General features: G+C 47.5%; 1 protein-coding gene across 1 annotated transcript; it reads left to right on the top strand.

Moving 5' to 3' along the window:
- The first annotated feature begins 2,233 nt into the window (after window positions 1-2,233).
- Window positions 2,234-13,982, top strand: LOC126041782 (tyrosine-protein kinase ZAP-70-like). The gene is made up of 12 exons (XM_049807968.1): window positions 2,234-2,635; window positions 4,018-4,178; window positions 4,831-4,969; window positions 6,533-6,611; window positions 7,319-7,359; window positions 8,572-8,620; window positions 10,018-10,198; window positions 10,892-11,098; window positions 11,371-11,563; window positions 12,183-12,323; window positions 12,845-12,957; window positions 13,318-13,982. Exons 1-12 carry the CDS (start codon window positions 2,234-2,236, stop codon window positions 13,439-13,441), a joined length of 1,830 nt encoding a protein of 609 aa, XP_049663925.1. The 3' UTR covers window positions 13,442-13,982.
- The last annotated feature ends 10,117 nt before the right edge of the window (window positions 13,983-24,099 follow it).

Genomic DNA, 24,099 nt, shown 5'->3' with positions numbered 1-24,099 from the left:
CGCTTCCACCTCCTTGACTTGTGAATGTGACTCACAAACCTGACTCTGCAGTTAAAATGAAGAGCTGCAATCCTCGCTCTCCACATCCTTCAACCCACCTTCCTGGGGCCTGCCCTCCCCTGGGACCAGGCTGAGGTCGGGAAGACCTGGCAGTCATCTTGTCTCAGGAGCTGGACCTGAGGGATACGCCTGTCCAGTGTCTGGGCTGCTTTGATGCCTGGAGGCATCAAGGGATTAGGACATTTGCTTTGGTTCCAAGCACTGACTCCAGTTAGGGTTTGAGCTACAGGGTGTTTTCATTTGCCTTCTGTATCCTAGACTGGCAGGTCTGCCAAGACCCCACTTTGCTTCATTTGATGAATTTGATGAAAGGGTCTTCACATCTCAGGCTTATTTGTGCTATGCCTGATACGGTTTATGCTAGTCCCGCACCGGAGCTGCAAACGCCACTGACGGCTTCCTGTTGTGGTTTCCTGCCTCGGCTAAAACGCCTCCTCAACGGAGCCTGCTCTCCCTTCCTGTTCACATCAGGGCCATTTCTGGGCTTAATGAAGACAACAACCAAATAGGTAGAGAAGACTCTGGTTGCCATAAATCCAGCTCCCTGTGGGTCTTTGCTGTTGTAGGCTGAACAGAGCAGGGTGCACACAGCAGAACGGTTTCTTCTGAGCAGTTTCCTCCTGACCCCTATCCCGTTCCTGCTGATACAGAGCGTGTATCCAGCCAGCCCTTTCCCAGCTCCAGCGGGCAGCCCTGTCACTGTGCTGCTGAGCGGGCTGAGGCAGGCTGGCTGAGACGGAGCAGGGCTGACCACCAGCCCAGGCACAGCTCCAGCCACTGCCTGAGAGCAGAGGCCGCTTCTGGAATAGCACAGTGGGCCCAACCCGTCGGTCAGCGACTTATCCCATCATGTTCAGAAATAAGAGTTCTGTTGGGAAGAATCAGGGCAAATACCCAGCGCGCTAGCCAAAGACCCAGTGTTTTCTTTACTCTGAATGCGAGTGACGCATTTGTGGGAAATGCAGATGGAGACAAATACTCTGATGTTTTTGGGGTCAGCATCTGCGCAATTACAAAATCAAAGATCAGGCTCTAGCGAACAAATGAGACCCTTCGAATATGATACTGTTTCCATTAATCACCGGAAATTGGCTTCTTTTTGTGGGTGGGATTTTAGATGATTCGATACAAGACCTACAGCTCTTTGGCAGAAGGGGCTCTGCAGTGACTCAGTCAACAAAGTGCCATTTCTCACTGGATACCCACTGCGAGCTGGTGCTGCAGCAGCACGGTGGTAGGTTTGTTTCTGGTTTTAGGCTGTTCTGAACAGGGGGCTCCAGTAACGCTTGCACATTGCAGCTTGACAGAGACAGTGGGATTAAACTCACTTTGCAGTGATGGCTGGCCACATCTGAGCTTACGCTTTCTCTGAAGCATGTGCACAATGTAGAAATAGGAACTGCCAAATGGGATCAGAGTATCAGCCAAACTCAGAAACCAGCCAGAGTCAGGTATCGTGGGAAAAAATCCATAAATTTCTCAAGAAACAATTAGAGGGAGGTTTCTTCTTGTTCCTGTCAACAGATGGTTAATATCTGCCCAGAAGCACTTGGGTTTATCTTTATCTCCTTTTGCTGTGTGTAGTGCAATTGTGCATCTAAATGTTTCTTAGACATTTAATATCCATCTTGTGTTTTAATCTTATTGCATTTATGATTTTGGCCTTATAGACCCTCATGGCAAAACTAATTTATTCAGAGAGGCAAAAGAATTTCCTTTTATTGTGAACAGGGCTGGAGAGAAAATGGTAGGAAATCAAAGCTAAAAACTTCGGGATGTGTGTAAGAAGCACATTTTTAATAGTGAAGGTAATTAACCATTGGAACTATTCACTGTAGGATTTGGTGCATTCCCTATTGCTTGAAATCTTTAAATGAAGATCAGGTGGATTTTTACTTACACTTTCTAGCTCCACTCAGGGCAGGTTAGGGGAATAATTGTGGGATTCTCTGGCTGGGGATATGAAGGCACCCACTGCTACTCTCCATGCAATGTTTGAAATGACCATACAGATAGTCAGCTGAGGGCTGAAGAACCTCTAGACAGATGAGTCTGAATTCCAACTGAACCTTTTTGCGAAATTATGTGTCAGTGAAGAATTTTGCTTCTCTCTTCCAGATCGAGAACCAGCAGCACGTGAGCTAACCCAAGCAGTCCCGGTAAGCGCACAGAGATGCCAGATGCTGCTGCTCACCTGCCCTTTTACTATGGCAGCATTGCCAGGTCAGAAGCGGAGGAGTACCTCAAGCTGGCGGGGATGTCGGATGGCCTGTTCCTGCTGCGGCAATGCCTGCGCAGTCTGGGGGGGTATGTCCTCTCCATGGTCTGCAACCTGCAGTTTTACCATTACGCCATTGAGCGCCAGATGAACGGTACCTACGCCATTGCTGGGGGCAAAGCACACTGTGGGCCAGAGGAACTCTGTGAATTTTATTCCAAGGATGCCGATGGGCTCTGCTGCACCCTCCGCAAGCCCTGCAACCGCCCCTGTGGTGTGGACCCCCAGCCCGGTGTCTTCGACAGCATGAGGGACAATATGGTGCGCGAATATGTCCGGCAGACATGGAAACTAGAGGTAATGGCCATTGCCAAAGGTGGTGGGGGACTGTGCAAGGAGTGCTCCCTGGGGGCTTACTGCCACTTGCTGCCCTGACCTCCTCTGTCGCTGTCATCCCCCTCTTACAGCATGGTAAAGCAAGGTCCTTCTCCTCCAAGGCTGCTGGCACTAAGAGCAGTCTTAAATCTCTCTTTTCCGGTTTCTTCTTCAGAAACAGGGCTAAACACCTTCTCAAGCCTTCAGACTCTTCCTCTGAACAGCTGGTGTTGCGTCTGCTCTGCAGGGCATCAGAGGTCATTGCCCACTTTGCAAGCATTTCTCATGTGCCATTTGCTCCTCTGCAGCACATGGGACGCTCGCTGCAGTTAGACCAACACTCTCTGCGTGAGGTGCCTGTGCCTCCATAACATTGTGCTGAAGATGTAATGAAACCAGACTTAAATTCTTGCTCAGGTTTTCCTCACTGTTTGAAGTCAGCGGAGGTTTTGCCTATTCAGGAGAATATGCCTATACCAGACTGAGGTACTGGGTACTGGATCAGGTCTGTTATTTAAATTTTAAAATAGCTACAGACACGTTACTGCATTTTATTGCAGACTGGGATATATATAATATATGTGTAAGGCAAAACTCTGTAAATGGTCACGCTGGCAGCCACGTAATTAATTTCCCTCTACCTGCTGTCATCTTGACAGTGGCTACTCAGACACTTACAAGTCCTTGCAGAAAGATGGCTCAGGCATTCTCCTTATGGAGCCTTTCTACAGGCTCTATCTCTAAATTTGGCCTATTTTAGACCAAAGGTGCTTGACAGAATGAGGTATTCTATAGGGTTTCTCCATGAAGCTGATCTGTGTACACTGGTAGATAACATAAAGGACATTGCCACCTACTGGCAAACGAAAAACTACAGTTGTTTATAAGATGTGTGAGGCCAGTAAAATTAATTTAGGGTCTCCTAATTCCTAATCCTGATTTGCAGACTGCACTGCTCTTTACAAGTTGTAGTGTCTGGGGACAGTGAGCACCCAGGAAGGCAGAAGCATCAGAAAGAGGTCCTGGTCTCCTAGGAATGCAAGGCTGAAAGACACCCTGCAAGCCTGATGTCAAGATTCCCCATACAAGTATGATGAGTTCTCTCTTCCCTCATCAGCAAGTCAACGGACTTCAGCTGGATGCAAGGGATGGGACAAATTTAGATAAGCAAGGAATTCTGCTCTGCAGCAGAGCAGAATTCAACTCACTATTCCTATAGGCATGATTAAGGCCACAGGCACTTCAATTACAAGACCTTCCAAGTTTCCTGTGCCATCTGCCCAAAAGGGTGCAAAATAAACTGTGCTGAACCATGCAACAATGCAGCAGAGTGGCATGAGATCTCATTTCTCACTCTTTTCCAGGGGGATGCACTCGAACAAGCCATCATAAGCCAGGCTCCACAGGTGGAGAAGCTCATCGCCACCACAGCCCATGAGAGGATGCCCTGGTACCATGGCAGCATCGCCCGGGATGAAGCTGAACGGAGGCTCTACTCAGGGGCACAACCTGATGGGAAATTCCTGTGCGTATGCAAAACCCTGGCACATGCTGCGATCCCTGTACTTTTTACCATTTTCCCACCTCCACTACCCTGTAGCTATTTGTTTCCATGAAGTGCCTGAGAGGAGGTTTAGCTTAATGTGGTCAGATTGTGGTTACAGATCTTTAAAAGACAGCTTCTGACACCCCAGACCTCTTATTGTCCAGACAGTGTCTGGCCTCCATGAAGAGCCAGTCCTGAGCTTTATTTGTTTCTCATGTTTAGATATCTCTATGAAGTATGCTTGTTAATGCACCAGATGGTATGAGATAAAGGGTTCAGTGAGTGAAGACATTTAACACTGACACATAGACAATGTATGGCTGATAAAATACAGGAGAAAGCATTTGCTCTGCATCTCTGCCGAGGTGAGACAGCCCTTAATTTAATTATCTCCTGAATGAGTTAGGGAAAGAAAGAATTAGCTGGATAGGGTAGAGAAGAGGGGCAAGAAACTGAAGGTGAAGAGTCCTTCTTCAGCCTCTGCAGAGGGGTGTCGGGAAGGTGGCAATTCCAAAAGTGGGATGCAGGCACACCTTTCCAAGTGCCCACCCAGTGACCCACCACCGCTGCAGCCACAATAATTTGTAGTGCAAAACCTGGAGCTGTTTTTAATAGTTCTGCTTCCTACCAGGCTGAGAGAAAGGAAGGAAAACAGTGCCTACGCCCTCTCCCTTGTCTATGGCAAAACAGTGTATCACTATCGGATAGACCAGGACAAGTCCGGCAAGTACTCCATCCCCGAGGGGACCAAGTTCGACACACTCTGGCAGGTACCGTACTGTGGGATGCTGACCACTGGTGTCCTAATAAAGCAAAGACACTTTTCCCTTGTTATAGCTGCCCATGACTTCAGGGGCAGGAAAGGCGATGTGAAGATTTAAAGGCTTTCAGACCATACATGGGTGGTTGTAGCTCCTTCCAGAAAACCCTTACATTCCCTGGGTCTGGCTGTCTATCAGCTCACCTCATTGCATTCATTTCTGTGCACTCCTAGCTAAGTAGATCTAAGCCTGGGCTATCACAGCAGCTCTGAAATAGTGCTAGCTTTACCACTGCCTTCATGCCTTATGCTGGTCTGGTGCCTTTCCAAGGAAACAAGACAACCAGTGCTTTTCGTTTCTAGCTTTAAGCCAGGGTATTTGAGATGGTTATATTAGTTACACTTGCACCCCATCAGCAAACATCACACGTTCAGTCACAGCACACACCTTGGACCTCTGCCTGCAGCAAGCCCCGATGAGATTGCTAATTCCAGGCTGTCCCTCCTGTGCATCCCCCACACTGCTTCTGGATCAGCAAAACTGTTGCATACAGATTGCCACTTTATGGTCCAGGCGACTGACTTCTGTGCAAAGAAGAGGGGAGGCCAGAAGTCTTGAGCCAGCTGCCAAAATCTTTACATGACTGAAGATCCAAGTGCCAGGACACACATCCTATCACCCCTGAGAGTCAGGGGCTTTGGGAATTGGAGATGGCTGTAATGCCCCAGCAGTGCTCATGAGGGTGAGGCAGGGTTTTTAGGGAATGTGACACATGGTCCAGCAACTCTTGGCACTCCTGGGGAGTCGCATGCCCCCCCCCTCCCAGAGCGCAGCTCTGCCGTGTGGCACACACCTCAGACCTGCTCCAGGGAACGGATACCAGTGCTTCCTCCTGGGCAGGGCTGTCTGGGGATCAGTAACTCTGTTTTGCTGAATTTTCCAAATTCCCAGGACTGTTTTCACTCTGAATTTGATTGAAAACAAAGACTTTGGGGCATTTTTATGGCAACAGAACCGTGCCAGGCTCCCAACTGCAGATGAAATCTGAGACAGACAGGAGGGGAAGAGAAAGCCTTGTCTCCCTTGTGGTCCAGTGGCCAGGGGCTGGGCTGGTCGTCTCCAGCCAGAGTCAAGTCCCCACTGTGCTTGAACTGGCAGTTGCTACTGCCCGGGATCCAGTGAGCTAACCGTGGGGTTCCTCTGGGAAAGCAAAAGGTTTATCTCAGGCTTTATCAAACACAACATGACTTAAAAACCTTTCTGGCTGGGACAACAATAACATTACACTGAAAATGCCCTACCCAGCTCTGCTACTGGTGATTTTCCTTTTGTCTTTCTTCAGTCCTTATCTAACTTCCCTAGTTCTTCCCAGCTCTGGCAGATATCCAGGTATGCAAGCGCTTACTCTAGGAGATCCCTGAGTGCACAGATAGGAGAGGAGAGAAAGAAATGGTTTAGACCCTGTCTGACAACCTGAGAGACATCATTACCATAAGCCACACAAGTTGCCTGCAAAAAAAAAGAGATGATGTTCTCCTCACAATAATCTTTTTCCTCCCATTCTTTTCCCAGTTGGTGGAGTACCTAAAACTCAAACCGGACGGGCTGATTTTCTACCTGAGGGAAGCCTGCCCCAACCCCAACATGCCAGGTGAGCTGACATCTCTCAGTGTCATCCCTGGCCTCGGTTTACTACTAAGCATGGTTTATCACTAAGTTTGAGCTGCGCCAGCCCAAGTTTCCTTTACTGTGTCCAACCTTGCTCAGACCTTGGTGGTAAGAGAACAGTGAGGTCTCTGCTCCTCTGGCAAACTGGGCAACTCTCACGTCATGTTGTCTGCTGAAAGTGGCCACTGTCCAGGCCTGATCTAGGGTGTCCCAAAGACAGGAGCAGATGGGGGAATCAGTGCTCCAATGGATTAGGGACTTCTGGTGCCAAACAGACATCTTCTGAAAAATGACCTCTTTTTAGGCAGCAGGAAACAACATGTCCTGCAAGTCTGGCTCCTAAGTGGGTCTCTTGAGCTGAGCATTCAAAACCATGGGTCACTTTGTCCTAGTCTGAGTGTCACAAACATCACTTCAGAGCCTGCCCATGGGACCCTCGCTCCCTGCTCTGGGACTGATGGAGACTGTAGGGTGCTCCAGTGGGCCTGCACCTGCCCTGAGGGCTGGTCTGGGAATAACACCCATATCCAGGCACGTTTCCACACTTTTTTTTGCTGAAGCTGTGGAAACGTTCTTTGGCGGGGGAGAATCAGACACAGGCATCCGCCCAGTCCTTCAAGGACTGAAGCTCTGATCCTGCTTGGGGCATAGACAGACTCTTAATAACAACTTCTCTCTCCTGATTCACAGCATCTGCAGCACCGGTTCCACCAACCCACCCCTCCATGAGCGTAAGTTTTGGGGAGGGTCTGTTTTATTGGTACCTCAGTGGTTTAATGTTACTGCATTTCAAGCTTGCTGATCAAACTCCGCTCTTCTCTAAAACTCAATAACTCAAATGGAATACATTAAGCCCAGCTGCAATGTTGTCCCCTTTCCAGCTTGGATGGGGATGAGGAATAGCTGGGCACAGCTACTGTTAGAGCTGAAAATGGTTTCCATTCATACTGTGCTCCTTGCAACATGTGGGCCTGTCCTTGGGGAGCCCTCTCCCCCCTGCCCTCCTTGCCAGGCAGGAGCAAGGAAGATGTGGTTGGATTCTGGGAACACTCAGCCTTGCTGCTGGCCACTGGCCACCAGCCAGGTCTTTGTGCTCCCTCTGCGTCCCTGGCCTTGGGGTACGTCTGCGCTCAGTCACCACTCCGAGTGCCGAGCAGTGTTGAAATCAGCTAGTTTGGGCTATATGAGCAGCCCATCCCAGAGCCCAACAGAGGCTAAATAAAGGCCTGAGCATTCACCCATCTTCTCAGAGAGCTTTCACAATCTGCGGTGGGCTCCCATGTCGTGGCGAATCTGCTGCAAGCAGGGCTGGTGTTCAAAGCTGTGCTGGACAAATGTGTACCACACGGCTTTGTCGCTGTCTGCTTTTGGGACAGTGTCTGTATACAGTGTCTGTACGTGCTCACAGGGACCACTCTTCAGGCAGGCAGGTGTGCCGGCTGCAAGCTGAGCTGCTTCCAGGCTTCCCTTCACTCCTTGTCTCAAAGCAAACTGCAGAGACTTGGCTGGGATGACCCCACTGCTGCAAGAGACTTATCACTTTGGGATGGGGAAAGCAGAGGGGGCACAGAGCAAAATGCAGCCCTGTGTGTGTGCCCCTCACTGCTCAGGTAAACACAGAGCCCTCAGCACCTCACCTGCACAGCCCACAGGCTGGGTTACTGGAGGCTGATGCTTCATTCCGGCTCCATGGCACTGAATACCCCCAGGCTCTGATTCCTGCTGTGCAGCTGCAGCGGGGATACTTGCCAGCCTGGACTGGAAGAGAAAAGTCTGCTCAATACCACTCCAATCCCTTGTGCCTACCTCAGGGCCTTTTAGAGGGAATCCCCAGCTGGGGCTCTGTTGGGCTGCAGAGGCTCCCCATCCCTCTCCTCTCCCATTTCAAACTGAAGCAGTTTCCCCTGGCTCCTTTATCCACTTTATCCCTGTTTCTTTTCCAGAGACACCTGGGGCCTCTCAATGCAGATGGATACACACCAGAGCCTGTAGGTAAGCATCTTTGAAAGCCCTCTCCTCTTAACAGGAGACAGGACCTGAGGATATCACAGGAGCCATGGGGGTTACCTGCCACATCTACATCACTTTCTGGTCAAAGAGCTGTGCTACAAAGCCCCTTTCTTACAAAGGCACCCAGGAGCCTCCCAGTCGTTTCAGGGTCCTGAGACAAGAATACTGCAAAACTGTTTGCCCACACCCATATCCCAGTAAATCAAACCCTATCCCATTCCACATTGTGCCCAGTAAATCAAGCCCTGTACTATTCCCCATCTTCTATTCTGCCTACTGCTCAGTGTATTCAGTTATATTTCAGTGGGCTGAAGTCATGCACATGCCTGGGTCCTGCAGGGTCTGATATGTGGAGTGGGAATGCTCAGACACCTCTTCCCATCCTGGCTTCTTCAGCAGCTGTAACTAGGAGAGGCCATGGGTTGTGAAAGGAAGGGAGATGCCCAGGAGGGAGGCTTGAATGCTGGAACTTGAAGGAGAGTTGGCCAAGAGACTAGAGAAAACCTTCCCAATCAGTGAGGTCGAGAGGGATGGGGAATCATAGAATTGTTTAGGTTGGAAAAGACCCCTAAGATCACTGAGTCCAACTGTCAACCCAACACCACCATGCCCACTAAACCATGTCCTGAAGTGCCACATTTACGTGTTTTTTGAAGACCTCCAGGGATGGTGACTCCACCACTTCCCTGTGCAGCCTGTTCCAATGCCTGACAACCCTTTCAGTAAAGAAATTTTTTCTAATATCCAATCTAAACCTCCCCTGGCACAACTTGAGGCCATTTCCTCTCGTCCTGTCACTAGTTACTTGATAGAAGAGACCAGTACCCACCTCACTACAACCTCCTTTCAGGTAGTTGTAGAGAGCGATAAGGTCTCCCCTCAGCCTCCTTTTCTCCAGACTAAACAACCCCAGTTCCCTCAGCTGCTCCTCATAAGACTTGTGCTCCAGGACCTTCACCAGCTTTGTTGCCCTTCTCTGGATGCACTCCAGCAACTCAATGTCTTTCCTGTAGTGAGGGGCCCCAAACTGGATAGAGTACTCAAGGTGCAGCCTCATCAGTGCTGAGTACAGGGAAACAATCACTTCCCTGCTCCTGCTGGCCACACTATTTCTGATACAGGCCAGGATGCTGTTGGCCTTCTTGGCCACCTGGGCACATTGCGGGCTCATATTCAGCCAGCTGCCAACCAGCACCCCCAGGTCTTTTTTTGCCTGGCAGCTTTCCAGCCACCCTTCCCCAAGCCTGTAGCGCTGCATGGGATTTGTGACCCAAGTGCAGGACCCAGCACTTGGCCTTGTTGAACCTCATACAGTTATCCTCGGCCCATCAGGAAGGGTATGTTGTTTAAAGTTATAAACAACTGTATCTCTTGGGAAGGTGTAGGAAAGTCACGCCTGCTACCCATGGACACCAGTGTCTACGAGAGCCCGTACAGTGACCCTGAGGAACTGAAGGATAAAAAACTTTTCCTGAAGAGGGACCACCTGATGATCGATGAAGTGGAACTGGGGGCAGGAAACTTTGGCTGTGTCAAGAAAGGAGTCTACAAAATGAGAAAGTGAGTGCCTCCCTGAAGGATGCTGAGGAAGCTGGAGGAGGGTGCTCTAGGCTGAGCTCAGAGGTGTCCCCTGCTATCCTGTTTCTAGCTAGATGGACCCTAAAGTGATAATGGGATGGAGGTATAAGAGATACTCTAGAAGGTCAGTGGTGACTTTCCATGGACTTTGAGTGATAGCTTCATTGCTCCGAGAGTGTAATTTGCACTGCACACCCCCAGGCATAAGACTGCCACTTCTGAAGGCATTTGCTGGGCTCAGAGGAGCAAGTCCATGCTCCTGAGGTCATCTTGGTCCATGTCAGGGCAAAGGAATGAGACTGAGGACATGTGCCATGTCGTTGGTTGTCTGTGAGTCCACAAAGATGGCCTTTTCCCACTTTGTGCCTGAGTTTCCCCCTTGAAAAATGACAAGGATGATGCAGATCTCAGTGTGTGAGGTGATGTACCTTCAGATCTACAGACGGCAAATACTGGCCTAGACTTATAAGGGTGAGGTGATCCTTTTCTCTTTGTCCTTCTATCAGGCCTGGAATACCAGTATTGTGCAGGGGTCTGCCAAAACAGGCTGCTGAGATTGCCATTGAGAGATCAAACAGTATCATGTGAGAAAGTGGTTTGCATTCCTGGCTGTGATACACGAGTCCAGCTGCTGTTTAGTTCATCCCATTTGTGTTCCTCTTGTGCCCTGTGCAGGAAGCAGATTGATGTGGCCATCAAGGTGCTGAAGAGCAACAATGAGAAAACAGTGAAAGATGAAATGATGAAGGAAGCCCAGATCATGCATCAGCTAGACAACCCCTACATTGTCCGCATGATTGGGGTCTGCGAGGCAGAGTCCCTGATGCTCGTGATGGAGATGGCTTCTGGAGGGCCACTCAACAAGTTCTTGGCTTCCAGGAAGTGAGTACTGAATAAAATGTGGCTAGCTGATTTTCTGCACATCTCATCAAACTCTCTGCCGCCAGGGGATCCTAGCTTTGTAGGTGGAGGGAAGCTGATAACAGCAGAAAGAGATGTCTTTTCATGTGAGGTAACAACAGGAAGAACTGATGCTTCTGGAGCAGAGATGTCCATGTTCATTCTCCCTTGCAACTAGGAAACTTGAAGGGGACCATGGTGTACAGAGTAATGGCAGGTCCTTTATTACTGCATTGTCCTTTCATCTTCCCCAGAGACGAGATTATAGTCAGCAATATTGTGGAGCTGATGCACCAAGTATCCATGGGGATGAAGTACTTGGAGGAAAAAAACTTTGTCCACAGAGACCTGGCAGCCAGGAATGTCCTACTGGTCAACCAGCATTATGCCAAGATCAGTGACTTTGGGCTCTCCAAGGCTCTTGGTGCTGATGACAGCTACTACAAGGTAAGTGTAAGCACAGCAAAGGATCCAGATAGCTAGCAGGAGCCCTCCTGGCTGGGGGCTGAGGCAGCAGGTCTAGGCTCTTCTCAGGAGCCCTGCTGCATGACCACATCACGCTCTGGCTGGCCTCACTGCTGTGACATTAAAAGGGGCTTTGCAAAGCTCCAGGTGGCAAGGAGGAAATTCAGATGGATGCAGAGGCAGTGAGGGGGATGCAGTGCAGTGGGATGACAGGAGAGAGGAGAAAGGAGAGAAGCCAGAGCAGAGAGCAGGGAAGAGAAGGTGATGAAGAGTGAGCCAGGGCTGATCTTCCCAGCAGTATGCACCAGTGCATGACCGCACTGAGCCCTGGGGCTGGGGTGCGGGAGGAGAGTGGCACCGCAGGACAGCGTACTGCACCCAGGGATGGCTGAGCAGGGCCAACAAGACAGCAGGGCCTGGGATAGGGTTTGAGGCTCAGGCCTTAGGGCTTGGGGCCTTGAGGTCCCAGCCCAGGGCAAGGGGATATTTTTCAGCAGTGTGGGATTGCATTTGACACAAACATTTAGCAAAGCAGAATTCAGGTTCAGCTCATAACAGTCTGTGTCTCAGGGTGGAAATGTTCATCTTTGCTTTGCTACAGGCCAGGACAGCAGGAAAGTGGCCCTTGAAATGGTATGCCCCAGAGTGCATCCTCTATCACAAGTTCTCCAGCAAGAGTGATGTATGGAGCTATGGTGTAACCATGTGGGAGGCCTTCAGCTACGGGCAGAAACCATACAAGGTGAGGCAGAGCTGGGTCCATCATGGATGGGTACCACAGTCTAGTCTCCCGCTCTGTAACAGGCTGACACACACTGAAACTACAGTTTCCTTGAGTGGGTGGTCTTCCCACTGTTGAACAGAGGGGAAAGGAGACAGGCTCACTTCCACTTTACAAAAGGCACAAATTAGATTGTTTGGATCCTGCAGCTTTGTGTTCATTTAAGGGAGAAGAAACAGAAAACAAATTCATTTGGGTTTGAATCAAAGCAGATCTTCTCTTTGATCCTTCTGCTCACTTGCAGAGCTGAAAAATCAGTTGCTCAGCCACTGCTCTGCCCATGCTTGGGATGGAGTCTGCAGGCTGGGCTGGCCACAACGTGAGACATCGCTGCTGGGTGCCAGGGTTGAAAACAGTGATTGTACGGGGTGTGTGGTGCATGGATCCAAAGCATTACCCTAGGCCCAGCTCTAATCTGTCTCTTCTAACCCTGTTGCCAGCTCCAAAAACATTAAAGCATTTCCCACTTGATCCTATCCTAGAAAATGAAAGGCCCAGAGGTCATCAGCTTCATAGAGCAAGGGAAGCGCATGGACTGCCCCACGGACTGCCCGGCAGAGATGTACGCCCTCATGCAGCAATGCTGGACCTACAGGTAAGGCTTTCATTAGCTCAACTCTTTGGTGGGTAGCAGGTCCATCAAAATAGGACACTGTCTGGATGGTGACAACACAAAGCAAATGGTGTCTCCTGTCTTAGCCTCATTCTCCAGTCCATGATGAATGATGGACCTATTTCTTTATTATCATACCCCTCCATTTGCCTGTACAATCCTGGAAGAAATCAGAGCCTCTGTGCCTTTGACCCTGCCAGAAAGTCTCAGCTGCCCTCCTAAGCCCTGGTACAACTGGGCTGCTGTTCTGCCACAGGTTCTTCTGCATCTGGTATCCTCTCATTGCATCACTCCACTTTTGTCCTTTCTGTTGACTCTATTTGCTCCTTTCTGCCCTTGCAGATGGGAAGAGCGTCCAGGATTTACTACTGTGGAAAACGTAATCCGCTCCTACTACTACAGTATTGCTAACAAGACAGAAAATGGGCCAGAGACAGAGGACAAGTCAAAAGCAGCTCTTCCTTGAGTTTCCTTCTCTGCTCCTGAACACACACCCTTCCTGCATGGGGCCTGGAAGGGCTTTTTGCGAATTTTTGCTTTAATCTCTCAAATGCCGGTTTTGTTTCTCAAGTAGTTCCAGAACTAAGAACCTGGGAGACGATGCTGTCATAGCAGATGAGGGCACTCAGCTGTGCCTCATGTCTCCAAACAGCCGGCCATGATTTACATCTCCAGCCTGACCCAGCACAGGACAGTACAGAGAATATTATTGTTCCTTCTCACCCACTTCCAAAATTATCCCAGGACCTCAGAGCTTAATGCCTACCAGACTCACTAAGGATGAACTGTGTTGGCTCCAGCAGACCTGGATTTTTTCAGATCCCTTAAAAAAACATTCTTTCAGAGGAAACTGCCAAGTGTACATTTCTGGTGAGGTTTGCATGTGGTGTGACACAGGACGGGGAGCCATCGAGTCCCCTTCCCCTTGGTTTAGGCCAAGAAGCAGCTGGTGTGCTGCTCGCTTCCAGGAGAGATGGGGAGGAGCAGTGGGGCAGAGCTGCATGGTGCCACTGCTTTGTCCTTCATGCACCCTGCCAGCTGCAGCTCTTACATCCTGGGCACTGCCATGTAACTTTTCAGCACAGAGCACAGTGTACATCCCCCCTGCACTGCCACAGCCCTCCAAGGTGGTTATGGCTCCTGAAACAACTAAACTCCCAGGGCCCATTGCTCACCTCCTGGATCCCATCTGGCCCCTCTGTGCTAATGAAATCAGCATCTTGCTTTTCAAGCCTGAAAATTGGTCATCCTGTAAATAAACTATTCTATATTTTTTAACATACCTGTGGCTCAGACTATTGAACTATCATAAATGTTTGCAACTGCTTCAAGCTGACAAGAAAATAATTGTCATTTCCTTCCACTAGGCCAGGGTTTCCCTCCTTGATGCTCTCCATAACCCTGCAGAGTCACCAACCTCGTCACCCTTGGGCTGGCTTCACTGCAGAGCTGGAGCTTTTTTGCAGCTTTCTTGCAGCTAATGGCATATATGGCTGCTCAGCTGAGTCCACTGTGGAAACTCACCTATCGGGGCTTGTACTGGTCTACCCCCGCCCCCCGGATGCAGTGGATTACCCATGTTGGGGGACTGTGGTCTGCACTGTTGCAGAGAGCAGAGTGGTTCTGAAGGCTGGGGAAGTGGGGGAAACAGAAGATCAGAGCCCTGAGATACAGTGAATAGAAAAGCTTATCTCTCACCATCTTCTGGTATCTGAAAGCCACACAGTAGCTCATACAGAGTACCTTGACCAGGAGGTAAAATAAACACCTGCAGTACAGGCCAGGGCACAGCCCTTATCTAAAACCTTAATGGGAGGTGGATTTGATCTGAAGACAACAGTTTCTGGGGAGCATTCAGGTATGAGGCCTAAATTAACGTCTCAGTATAGCCTGTTCAGAGAACTTAGGTCTGATGGAAAACACGAGTGTTGCCCTCTCCTCACTTAGACTACAGCCTCCACTGACACCAACTATTTATGTGCCAAAGCATTTTCTCTCTCAATTCCATTCGCTTGTCCTGTATACTTGAGAACTATGGACATATTATCCCTACCAGTAGAAGGGAAAACAGAGGTATCAGAGGAGAAAGTGGCTTTTTCCTCTTTGCTAAGTGAGTTAGTAGCAGAGACAGGAAAAAAATTATCCCCTATGTCATGTTTTCCTCCCAGAGAAAGCAGCTGTTTTGCTGGAAAAGAAAGGTTCATTGTGCTTTCTACTTGAAAACCACTGACAAAACATTTTGTTTAGACTTTTCTTTCAAAACAAATCCATTTTCTGGTTTGAAATGATTTCTCATATTAAATTTTCAGCTAACTGGTTGCTGGTACTTTTTCAAATGAGAAGGAAAGTACCAGAGAAGTCATATTCCCAGAGGAGATACTGGTTTAGTTGGAGACAATTTCAAGTGAGTGTGTGTGCCCACACCCTGACAGAGAAGACATAAATCCCTTGAGATTATGCCAGAAGAGTAAGGGGCAAGGGCTTCTCTTCCAGAAAGCTGTCTGGGCTGTGGATGTTGCTCTGGCTGTTCCAAGAGCATTGCAAAATGTCAGGAGTTGCTGTAGGGGAAAAAGGGAGTGAGACAAGCAGGACCCGAAGTCACAGGGCTCTGTGACTCATGTGTCTTTGTGAGTCCTGCTTTTGGCATGTTTGGGGTCTGACAGTCACCCCGAGGGGAATCCCCTTTGACTTCAGGCACTGCCTCCTTCCTGGGCATCCCCAGTCTGCAATCACAGAATGGGCTTAGCCCCTTCAGTAAGACACATCTCCAGGTTTCACAGTGCAATGGCCCTGCAGACCAGGACAGCCTCTCTTCTTCTCCATCCACAGCATGAATATATCCAGCCCTGTCCTCTCTCCTCGCTCACTGTTGGCAGGTCCAAATACTGAAACACTCTGCTGGACCTTCCAGTCCTTTCGCTGACTGATCCCAGAGGCATTGAGTGTAAGAGCAAGAGCTGTGTCAGTGATAAGATAAAGGCAGAGGCTGTAGTAGCACAGACTCAGAGCTCAGTTCTCTATGGCTGATTCTGCTCTCCCATAAACTTCCTCAAATCCTCTCTTTTCTTGCTGACCTCTCCCTACCTCCTCTCCATTCGCTCATTTCCCTCTGTTTTACCTGAATTTTTAAAGCTCTTCTGATTCTTGCACTATCCATCTTGCAAGGTAGAAGATGAACTGCATCTTCTAACTAAGTACCCACAGTGATAACATGAGACATGATAAAGTACTGGTAATCACGTCTGATCAACACTATGTAACACTCCATCATATCACCAATGCTGATCTATCTCATGCCAACCTATCTTATCACCAATAAGACTATCGTATCACCAGTACATGCCTATTTATCAACTGCACATATCACAAGGACATACTGACCTTTCTATCTCTTTCAGCTATCTAGGCACTTTCATTTTGTTCAGCAGCACAGCAACTACGTGACTAATGCAGCTCTGTGCTCACTGACCTTTGTATCATACCCCTAAGTAATTTACTGAACCAATGCAAAAGTGTATTTTCAAAGCTAGCGCTGGATATTTTCCCCTCTTTTTCCGAGAAGTGCAGTCTGTGAGGTTCCTCAGGTCATGGCTCTGCGCTGGCAATGGGACTCCTGCTTTGCTGCTGGGCTGTCCTCTCTCCTGTGAGCCTGGACAGCCTTTAAGCTGCTTGGTTTTGGCTGCTCCCTGGGCTTTCTGGGCCTTGTTTGGGGAAAGGGCAGGTTTGCATTTTCAAGATCTCTGTCCTGCTGGATGGCTCCAGGTGTTGGCAACTCAGAGACACTGCAAGGGCAGGGCACAGACCTGCTCACGGTTGTCACCCTTCTTGTTACAAAATGTCTGGTAACCGTGAAGTCACAGAATGCTTTGGTCCTGCCCTGATAAAATACACCTCAAAATCACAGATTTCTTCATAAAAGTCAGGTCAATTACTGATCCTACACTGTCCCCTTCACTCCCTCCATGATTGCTTGCTTCTAATTACAGCAGAAGGAAGTGAGACAAGGGAAGGATATGACTTGTCAATGATTGCACAGGCACCTGGAAGAAAAGCTCCCATCCACCTTTGTTTGTTCTCATATTTTCATCTCCAGATGATGTCTTCTTTTTATGTTCAAAGGCCTTCACACTTCAAAGGAGCTGAACAAGCCAAATGATGCCCCAGCACTGAGTGCCATCCCATGCATCGATATACTCACTCAGCAGTGGCCCAGAATTAGCCAAGTCTTATTGTAGAGGCTTTTACCATCAACCCATTGCACATGAATAAAAAAGGATGTGCTAGGTGCAAAATTAGATGCTCTTCACTGACAAGAGGAGTGCAAGTGATGGGACTGGTTTAGGTATTAACAAATATCCCAAGTCCTGAGGAAAAGACACTCTATTTTCACAGCAGGAGGAAATTACTTATTTTGCCACCAAGAAATCTGGTAGAGCCCATGAAACTTGGACTGAGCCAAAAGGCCTTTTCTTCTTTTGTCTCTAGTTTTTTTTAATGTTACCTTGGTTTTGCCTGTCAGATAGAAATCTCTGTGCTGGCAGGGGAAACTGTAAACGTGTCTTCACAAGTGGTTTTTTTGATCAGCAACAGAAGTCTTGGAAAATAAGAGAGGTGCTGGTACTGGCTGGGAGGCTGTTGAGGAGCAGTAGGCAATGCAGCATCGCTCTTCTCTTCAGACTTCAAATGATCCCATCTGAGGACAGGAGCATGCCCTGCGGTGTGAGGACAGGCAGCGGGACCCTGCCTGCCTGACCAGCTGGAGCCGCGGCACAGTCAGGCCCTGCAGAGAGCAAGGAGGTGCAAAGAGGCATCAGACACACACCATGTCACGAAGAAAGGCTATTTTTGTCCCTAACTGCCAGCAAACAGCTCAAGCAGTGACAGGTGGTTTCATCAGCTAATTCTCTGTGTCGTTTTTTGTGGCCTTAAGCAATCAGCTTTGGTCAATGTAAGGTGTTGCTCTGTTCGATTTGCGCAGGCAAATCAGGGTACGGTGGCTGGTGTTCCCACTGTCTTTTCAAGGCTTCTGCTCTGCTAAGATGGCAGTTTTGGGGCCTTGTTCATAAAGCCCAGAGGACTTGTGGGTACCCACGAATTTGACTCTTGATCCAAGGTCCCTTTATGTGCCATCCTCCCTATCTCCTCCACTCATGGGCCTTCCCTGCCTGTGAGCTCCAGCCTGTGCTTCCACTTGTAGCTCTTGGATAGGGTGAAGCATGCTCACATGGAGCAAAGAAATCATGGTCCAGAGCAAGTGGGTGTTGAAATGTTAAATAACTGACTCCTTCAGTAAATATATTTTACTATTAAATTAATCTATTAAGTAATCAACCAGTTTATTGTTGCTGTTGCTGTAAAGGAACTGCTTTTCTTTGGTCACTCAGCTGGGGCATTAGGCTGTCTGCTACATTGTCTGGGCAGCAAAAGAATAAACAGCTCCAGAAAGAAACTTAAAAACCAAAAATGGCATTTGATCCATTTCTGTCCTTTTTTTTAAATCAGATTTTGTCAGAAATGTTGAAAGAGGGTACAATACAGGGTAATCTGGATACTCTCTGCAGGTACATTCAGCACATCCCAACTGTGCAGAGGCCAGCGAGGGCAGCAGTCTCTGGGAAGGGCGATGGAGCTGGCAGAGAAATGAGAGCAGTTTTCTTCCACCGGCTAAGCATAGCTGCAGAGAGCCCTGCTGTGGCTGAAGGAACTTGTGTTCTGGCTTTCATGGGCTGGAGGGCTCTTTATATGTGCTTCCCCTTGCAGACCAAAGCCTGAGCACATCCCCTGCAAAGTCCTACCCTTCAGCAGAGTCCTGCACCTTGCCCCCCCCAGGGGACCTCAGCTCATGCGGGGCTGTACAGTGACTGCTTCTCCAGAACAAAACCACCCACTGCAGGCCCAGCAGCTGCAGTATTGCTATTACTCACAGCATTCTTCCAATAAACTAATCAATGCAGTTGTTTTGTGTCCTCCCAAACACTCCCATTGTTCAGAGCTTGGCTGTGTTCCTCCTAAAGCTTGTACATGCATGTGGTTGTCTGCAGAGAGATTTTAAGTCCAACTGTCCTCGAGAGAAGGCAGCCAGTGGTCTCGCAGTCTGTCTGAAGGCTGTGGATTTTTGCTGTTGGGAGCCCACCTGCATCTTGCATCGAAAATGGAATGTATCATTTGCAGTTTCAGAAACTGGTGGTCTTGGCATAGGGCAGGAAGGAAAGGCAAGGCTACAACAATGCAGCACTTTTGGCCTGAGGCTGAGTTTGGCTTGTGGTCCTTGCCCTTACTGTTGAAGCCCTAAGCTTGGCTGCAGAGCCCATTGGGTCAGGTGAGAGCTAGCTGGTGTGCTGCACCAGTTGTGGTCCCTCTGACATGCAGAAGGGTGGAATGGCAAGTGACAATGTTACTCAAACCCATCTCTCAAGTTCTGGGTGGCAGTTTCCAATTTAGATTGGAGCGCAAGCCCACAAAGGCTCCCTGTGTGTAAAGCAGTTAACAGCACCTCTCTGAGCTAACGCTGGGGCTGAGAGTCCTGCAGGAGCCGAGAGGCTGCTGGCTGTCCCCTCCCAGCTGAGGCAGAGCCAGGTATGGCTGCTCTTCTCCAATGCTCTGCTCAGGATCTGCATCCTGCCATCAGAGGGTGGCGGATGGACCATGGCAAGGAAGAGTGAGTAAGGCAGGCTGGCACTCACCGGTATGAACAGAGAGACAGTAACCACTGCTGGTGGCCAGCAATTGCTGCTTCTCTGGGAGTCTGGTGCCTCTCACAGTCAAGAGACCTATGGGCTGCCTTCTCACCTGGATAGGCCTGCAGCAGGTCAGTAGTCTCATCAGGCTTGAACACAGGTCAAACACAGTGTGGGCAGCTGCCTCCATTCGTAGTTAGAAGCTGGCAGGAGTCAGCACCTTGCCCTCCTCACTGGTTATGTATGGGCCACAGAATGGCAAATTCTTCATTCTTCTCTCAGGCTGGAATTTGACTAATCCACAGAAACTCAGCCCATCTCTTGGGAAGATTTCTCAGCATTGTGCTGAGGTTCAAATATTTCTCCCCCTGAGGATGAGAAGCACCAACCTCCCTGTGCATGTCTGAACTTCCACTGGCAACAGAGCAGAAGCATGGAGTGGGGTTACGCAGGAAGGACTGAAGGGTCCAAAGCATTAGAAGACATGCTGTAGGTGGCAGTTGTGAGCAGGCAGGGTAAAATGGGGAAAGAAACCAACTCCCCCTGCTTTATTTTCAGAGCTTGCTCCTGGAGATGGAAATGATGTTACCCACACAGACAAATGGATACCACTTTCTGCTGCATAAAACACGCACTACTGACAACTATAATAACTTTGAATTGAATGGCAAAATAAAACAAGGGCAATTTCAGTGGGATGAAAAATCATGACAAAGGAAGCAAAAGAGATTTTAAAAACTAAATATCTGACTCTAGGAGTCAGAGAGTGTATGGTCACAGAGCTGCCCCCACACAGGGAGATCGCTGCGAAAGCTGGTACCTAACTGGTGTCTTGGCCTCCATGAGCCAGTCATCTGGGAAATCTTGTAGCCACAGAGCCAGAAAGTCCAGGCACATGTAGGCAAATGGGTGAGCTGGCAGGATTCGAGGCAGGCTTGCCCATCAGACATCCTGGCCAAGGCTTGCTTTGTTTCCACTGAAAGCTTTGACGGAATCAAAACCTTTCCACAGAACACTTCGATTCAGTCTAATCAGCATTTTCAGATGGAAAACTCTTCTGTAGGAAAATTTCCATCCAACTCAAGTCATTTACTCCTGTGGCAAATGAGTATGATGTGGGTGTACAGCACGGTCATGTCAGAGATGTAGCAGTTGCCACATCCTTTGGCATGATGTAAATAGGGATGTGGTGTAACAGGCGATGGAGAACCATCTCCCTCCCCAGACCTACAGCATCAGTGTACCATTTCATCTTGGACAAACTTAAGAAATTGATTTTGGCCACCCATCAGTGAATTTTGGGAAATAAATTGGCATGACAAACAGTCAAGAGCCCTGGACCTAAAGTGAATAGGAAATCCTGACTAAGCATGGAGAAGTATGTGGACATCCATCTCTGCCTCTCAGCTATCTCTCTGCCTTTTTTGTTCCCCAGAGCAGTGCTTTCCAGAAATATAGTTAACATAATCATTTGCAAATTTGCTTCATTGTTATATGGCAATGCCCTACTCATTTGCAGTTTTAACACAATATATTCTACCACAGCAAATCTTACAGAAAGTAACGGTTTTATTTGTAAGAAAGAAGCACAGCAAGTACCTACATGGGAAATGCTAGCAAGGGCAGGCTTGAATTTCCAGAATGGGAAGCAGCATTGTTGCCTTCTCCTCTAACAGGAAAGATTAGTAAGCAAACTGGCTTAACTAATGGTTTAAAGCAAGGACCACAAACTTGGTCCTTTATCAACTCTGACACCAGGTGTAAGTGTAATATTTGCACCAGTGCAATTGTTTGATTATGTTACAATTTTCACCAGCATGCTTCCAAATGTGTATACAACTACATTGTTTAAAGGCTTCATAAACCAGGACATTTTAATGCCACTTCTGTGCAGGTGCTTATATTACACACATGCTATGGTGAAAGTGATAAAGTGATCTTTTTTGCACCTATGCAAGCCATACCTTTAAAAAAGAACTCAAGATCTTTGTGGCAATAAATAAGGGAATCATAAAATATACTGTCTTGCTCCAGCCATTTTAATAGAAAATTTAACTAGTAGATATTCAAACACTTTAACAAAGCAAAATAAAAGTACTGATATGGAAAAAATTAGCAATGATTAATAAAAGATAAAACATATCATACAATCAGTGGAAAGGGGGAAAGCGGTATGTTTTGTGTGTTTGTGCTTCAACTGATATGAAGAGAAACAAGGATGGAAAAAGTGTTTTATGGACCATAAATGCGTTAAAAAATAGACACAGGAAGACAGATATTGAATCGTGCTAGTAGTTCACCTACTACAGCGTCCATTTTCCCAAATGTAAAGCAGCAAAGAATCAGCAAAGAGAAAGAAACTGTACGGAAGCCTAAGACTTGATATTTATGGCAGTCCATTTTAACAACTCCAGTGCTGTTTCAGCGTATTCAGAAAAATCACAAATAAACTTACACTGGGAGGAGCTGTAAAGATATAGCAAAGGTGGAGAAGAGTCAGAGAAGTTACTAAGTAGAAGCAGAAATAATTACTTGGGCTCAGATACAGAAAGTGGAAGGGAAGGAAGTCTTTTTGTGATATAATATAAAAAATTCAGAACAATCTATTCTCAGAGAGGGCTAGGAATTTAGCAAAGGGCAGTTAAGACACTGGCACAGTGAAAAGTTCAGATTATATTCTGAGGCAAGTGTAAACTATAGGAACCACATTTTAAGGGCAATATTAAATTCCACCTTGCCATCTTTAATCCTCCATTTAATGTAAAATCATCTGTTTTGTCTCTGTTAATGTGACTTTAAAAACTAACAAAAATCTTCCCTCTAGGTTTTCTTAATCAGAGTTTCTAAATCAATTACCTTACTTGATTGTAGCTTCCCCTAATCAAGAACTCCTGCTCTTTTCACTATGCTTTAGGGATTTTTTTACCTTGCTTCTCTGTATACTGGCAGTAGAGCAAGCAGAGGCCATGCTCCTGAAAGGGTCCTCATTTCCTTCCCATACCCAAGCTGTTTTGCCCTCCTCTGTGCAGGGGTCAGAGCCCAGAAGAGGATGGAGAAAGCCAGCTTGACAAGATGGAAATGGGAGCTCACACTGATGGAAGAAGGACACAGCTTCCATAGTTCTCCCTCTGTCATTGGGATCAAGATGCCTTTGCACAGTTGCAGACTCTAGAAGACCAATGTAAGGGAAAATAGATTTCATAGGTAGAGTTCAAATGAAGAGGGAATTAAGTGATGGCAATTTGTGGAGGTCATACTTCCCACCAAGTCAATGGAAGGAGGATGTAAATGTTCCTTTTGAACAGTTTCCAAAGGACAATATGACTTAGAGTCAGAACAAGTCTAACCTTCATTTTCCCTTTCTGTATTTTGTTCAAACTGCAGAATAACATCTCTGTGGCACTTCATGCATGTGCAGAAATTGTCAGGCATGTTCATGCCCTGGTATGTGTAGATAACATTTCATGTGTGTGCCTACACACACATAAACACAAGGACACTCTTGCGCAGGTCTGTTTCCATGCACACAGTAACAAAGGCTGTACTTCTGTTTGCACTGTTTGTACACTAGTTATTATCTACCCAAAGTGGAAACCTCATAGTCCTTTCAACCTCCTAACTACACTGCATGTGAACTCCTGGGCTCTCCTTGGTGTCTGTGATTTAATTTTTATGAGAAAACCTATTTGTTTCCCCATTTATACCTGCACCCTTCCCAACTTTTTCATTTTTAAAAAACCCTGTTTACTTTATTGAGCTGCATGAACTGATAATAAACTGCCCTGATGCAAGTAATAAGAAGTCTGTATTTCCTGTTTATTGTTTTGATGTGCTGCACAGAATAAGGCAGCATATTTAAAATACAATTATTGGTGATGTAGCAGTAAAATATACAAGTTGGTAAACTCAGCTGTTTAGCATTTAAAAGAAGTACTAAATGATATATATCCCAGTTCAGAAGTGGACAAATGCTGGTACTTACTGGTGAACACACGTTGGGAATATTCCTGTAGTCACCCACTATGCTACAGCCATGTCTGAGAGAGCAGTCAGAACTCCAGGTTCAGGTCCTCACTTTCCACCTAGCTCAACATCTCAAGCAAATATTAATTCTTTTTTGCTGCAAGTGGAAGCAGAATTTGGCCTCTGTGTTGTAGCACTAAAGCCCAGCAATGGAGAAAAATAATCAAGTATTTCAATAGGCTATTTGAATGAGAAATGCAGGAAAGGTTTACATGAACCATGGGGAGATATCACCAATTGGAAATAGTCTCTATACTATTTTCATTTAAAAATCCACAAAGTAAACATAAAAAAATCCTCTTATCCACCAAGATTCTTCTTTTATAGACTCCAGAACTATTGTGTACATGCCTGAACACAGGGCTATGGGAGTCCTATTTCTGAAAGAACAGGACAAGTATACTTACTGTCTATAAGGTTATTG

Source organism: Accipiter gentilis, chromosome 8, assembly GCF_929443795.1.
Source record: "Accipiter gentilis chromosome 8, bAccGen1.1, whole genome shotgun sequence".
Taxonomy (NCBI): domain Eukaryota; kingdom Metazoa; phylum Chordata; class Aves; order Accipitriformes; family Accipitridae; genus Astur; species Astur gentilis.
The sequence above is the reverse complement of the archived record's forward strand: the minus strand, read 5'-3'. Positions and strand labels throughout refer to the sequence as shown.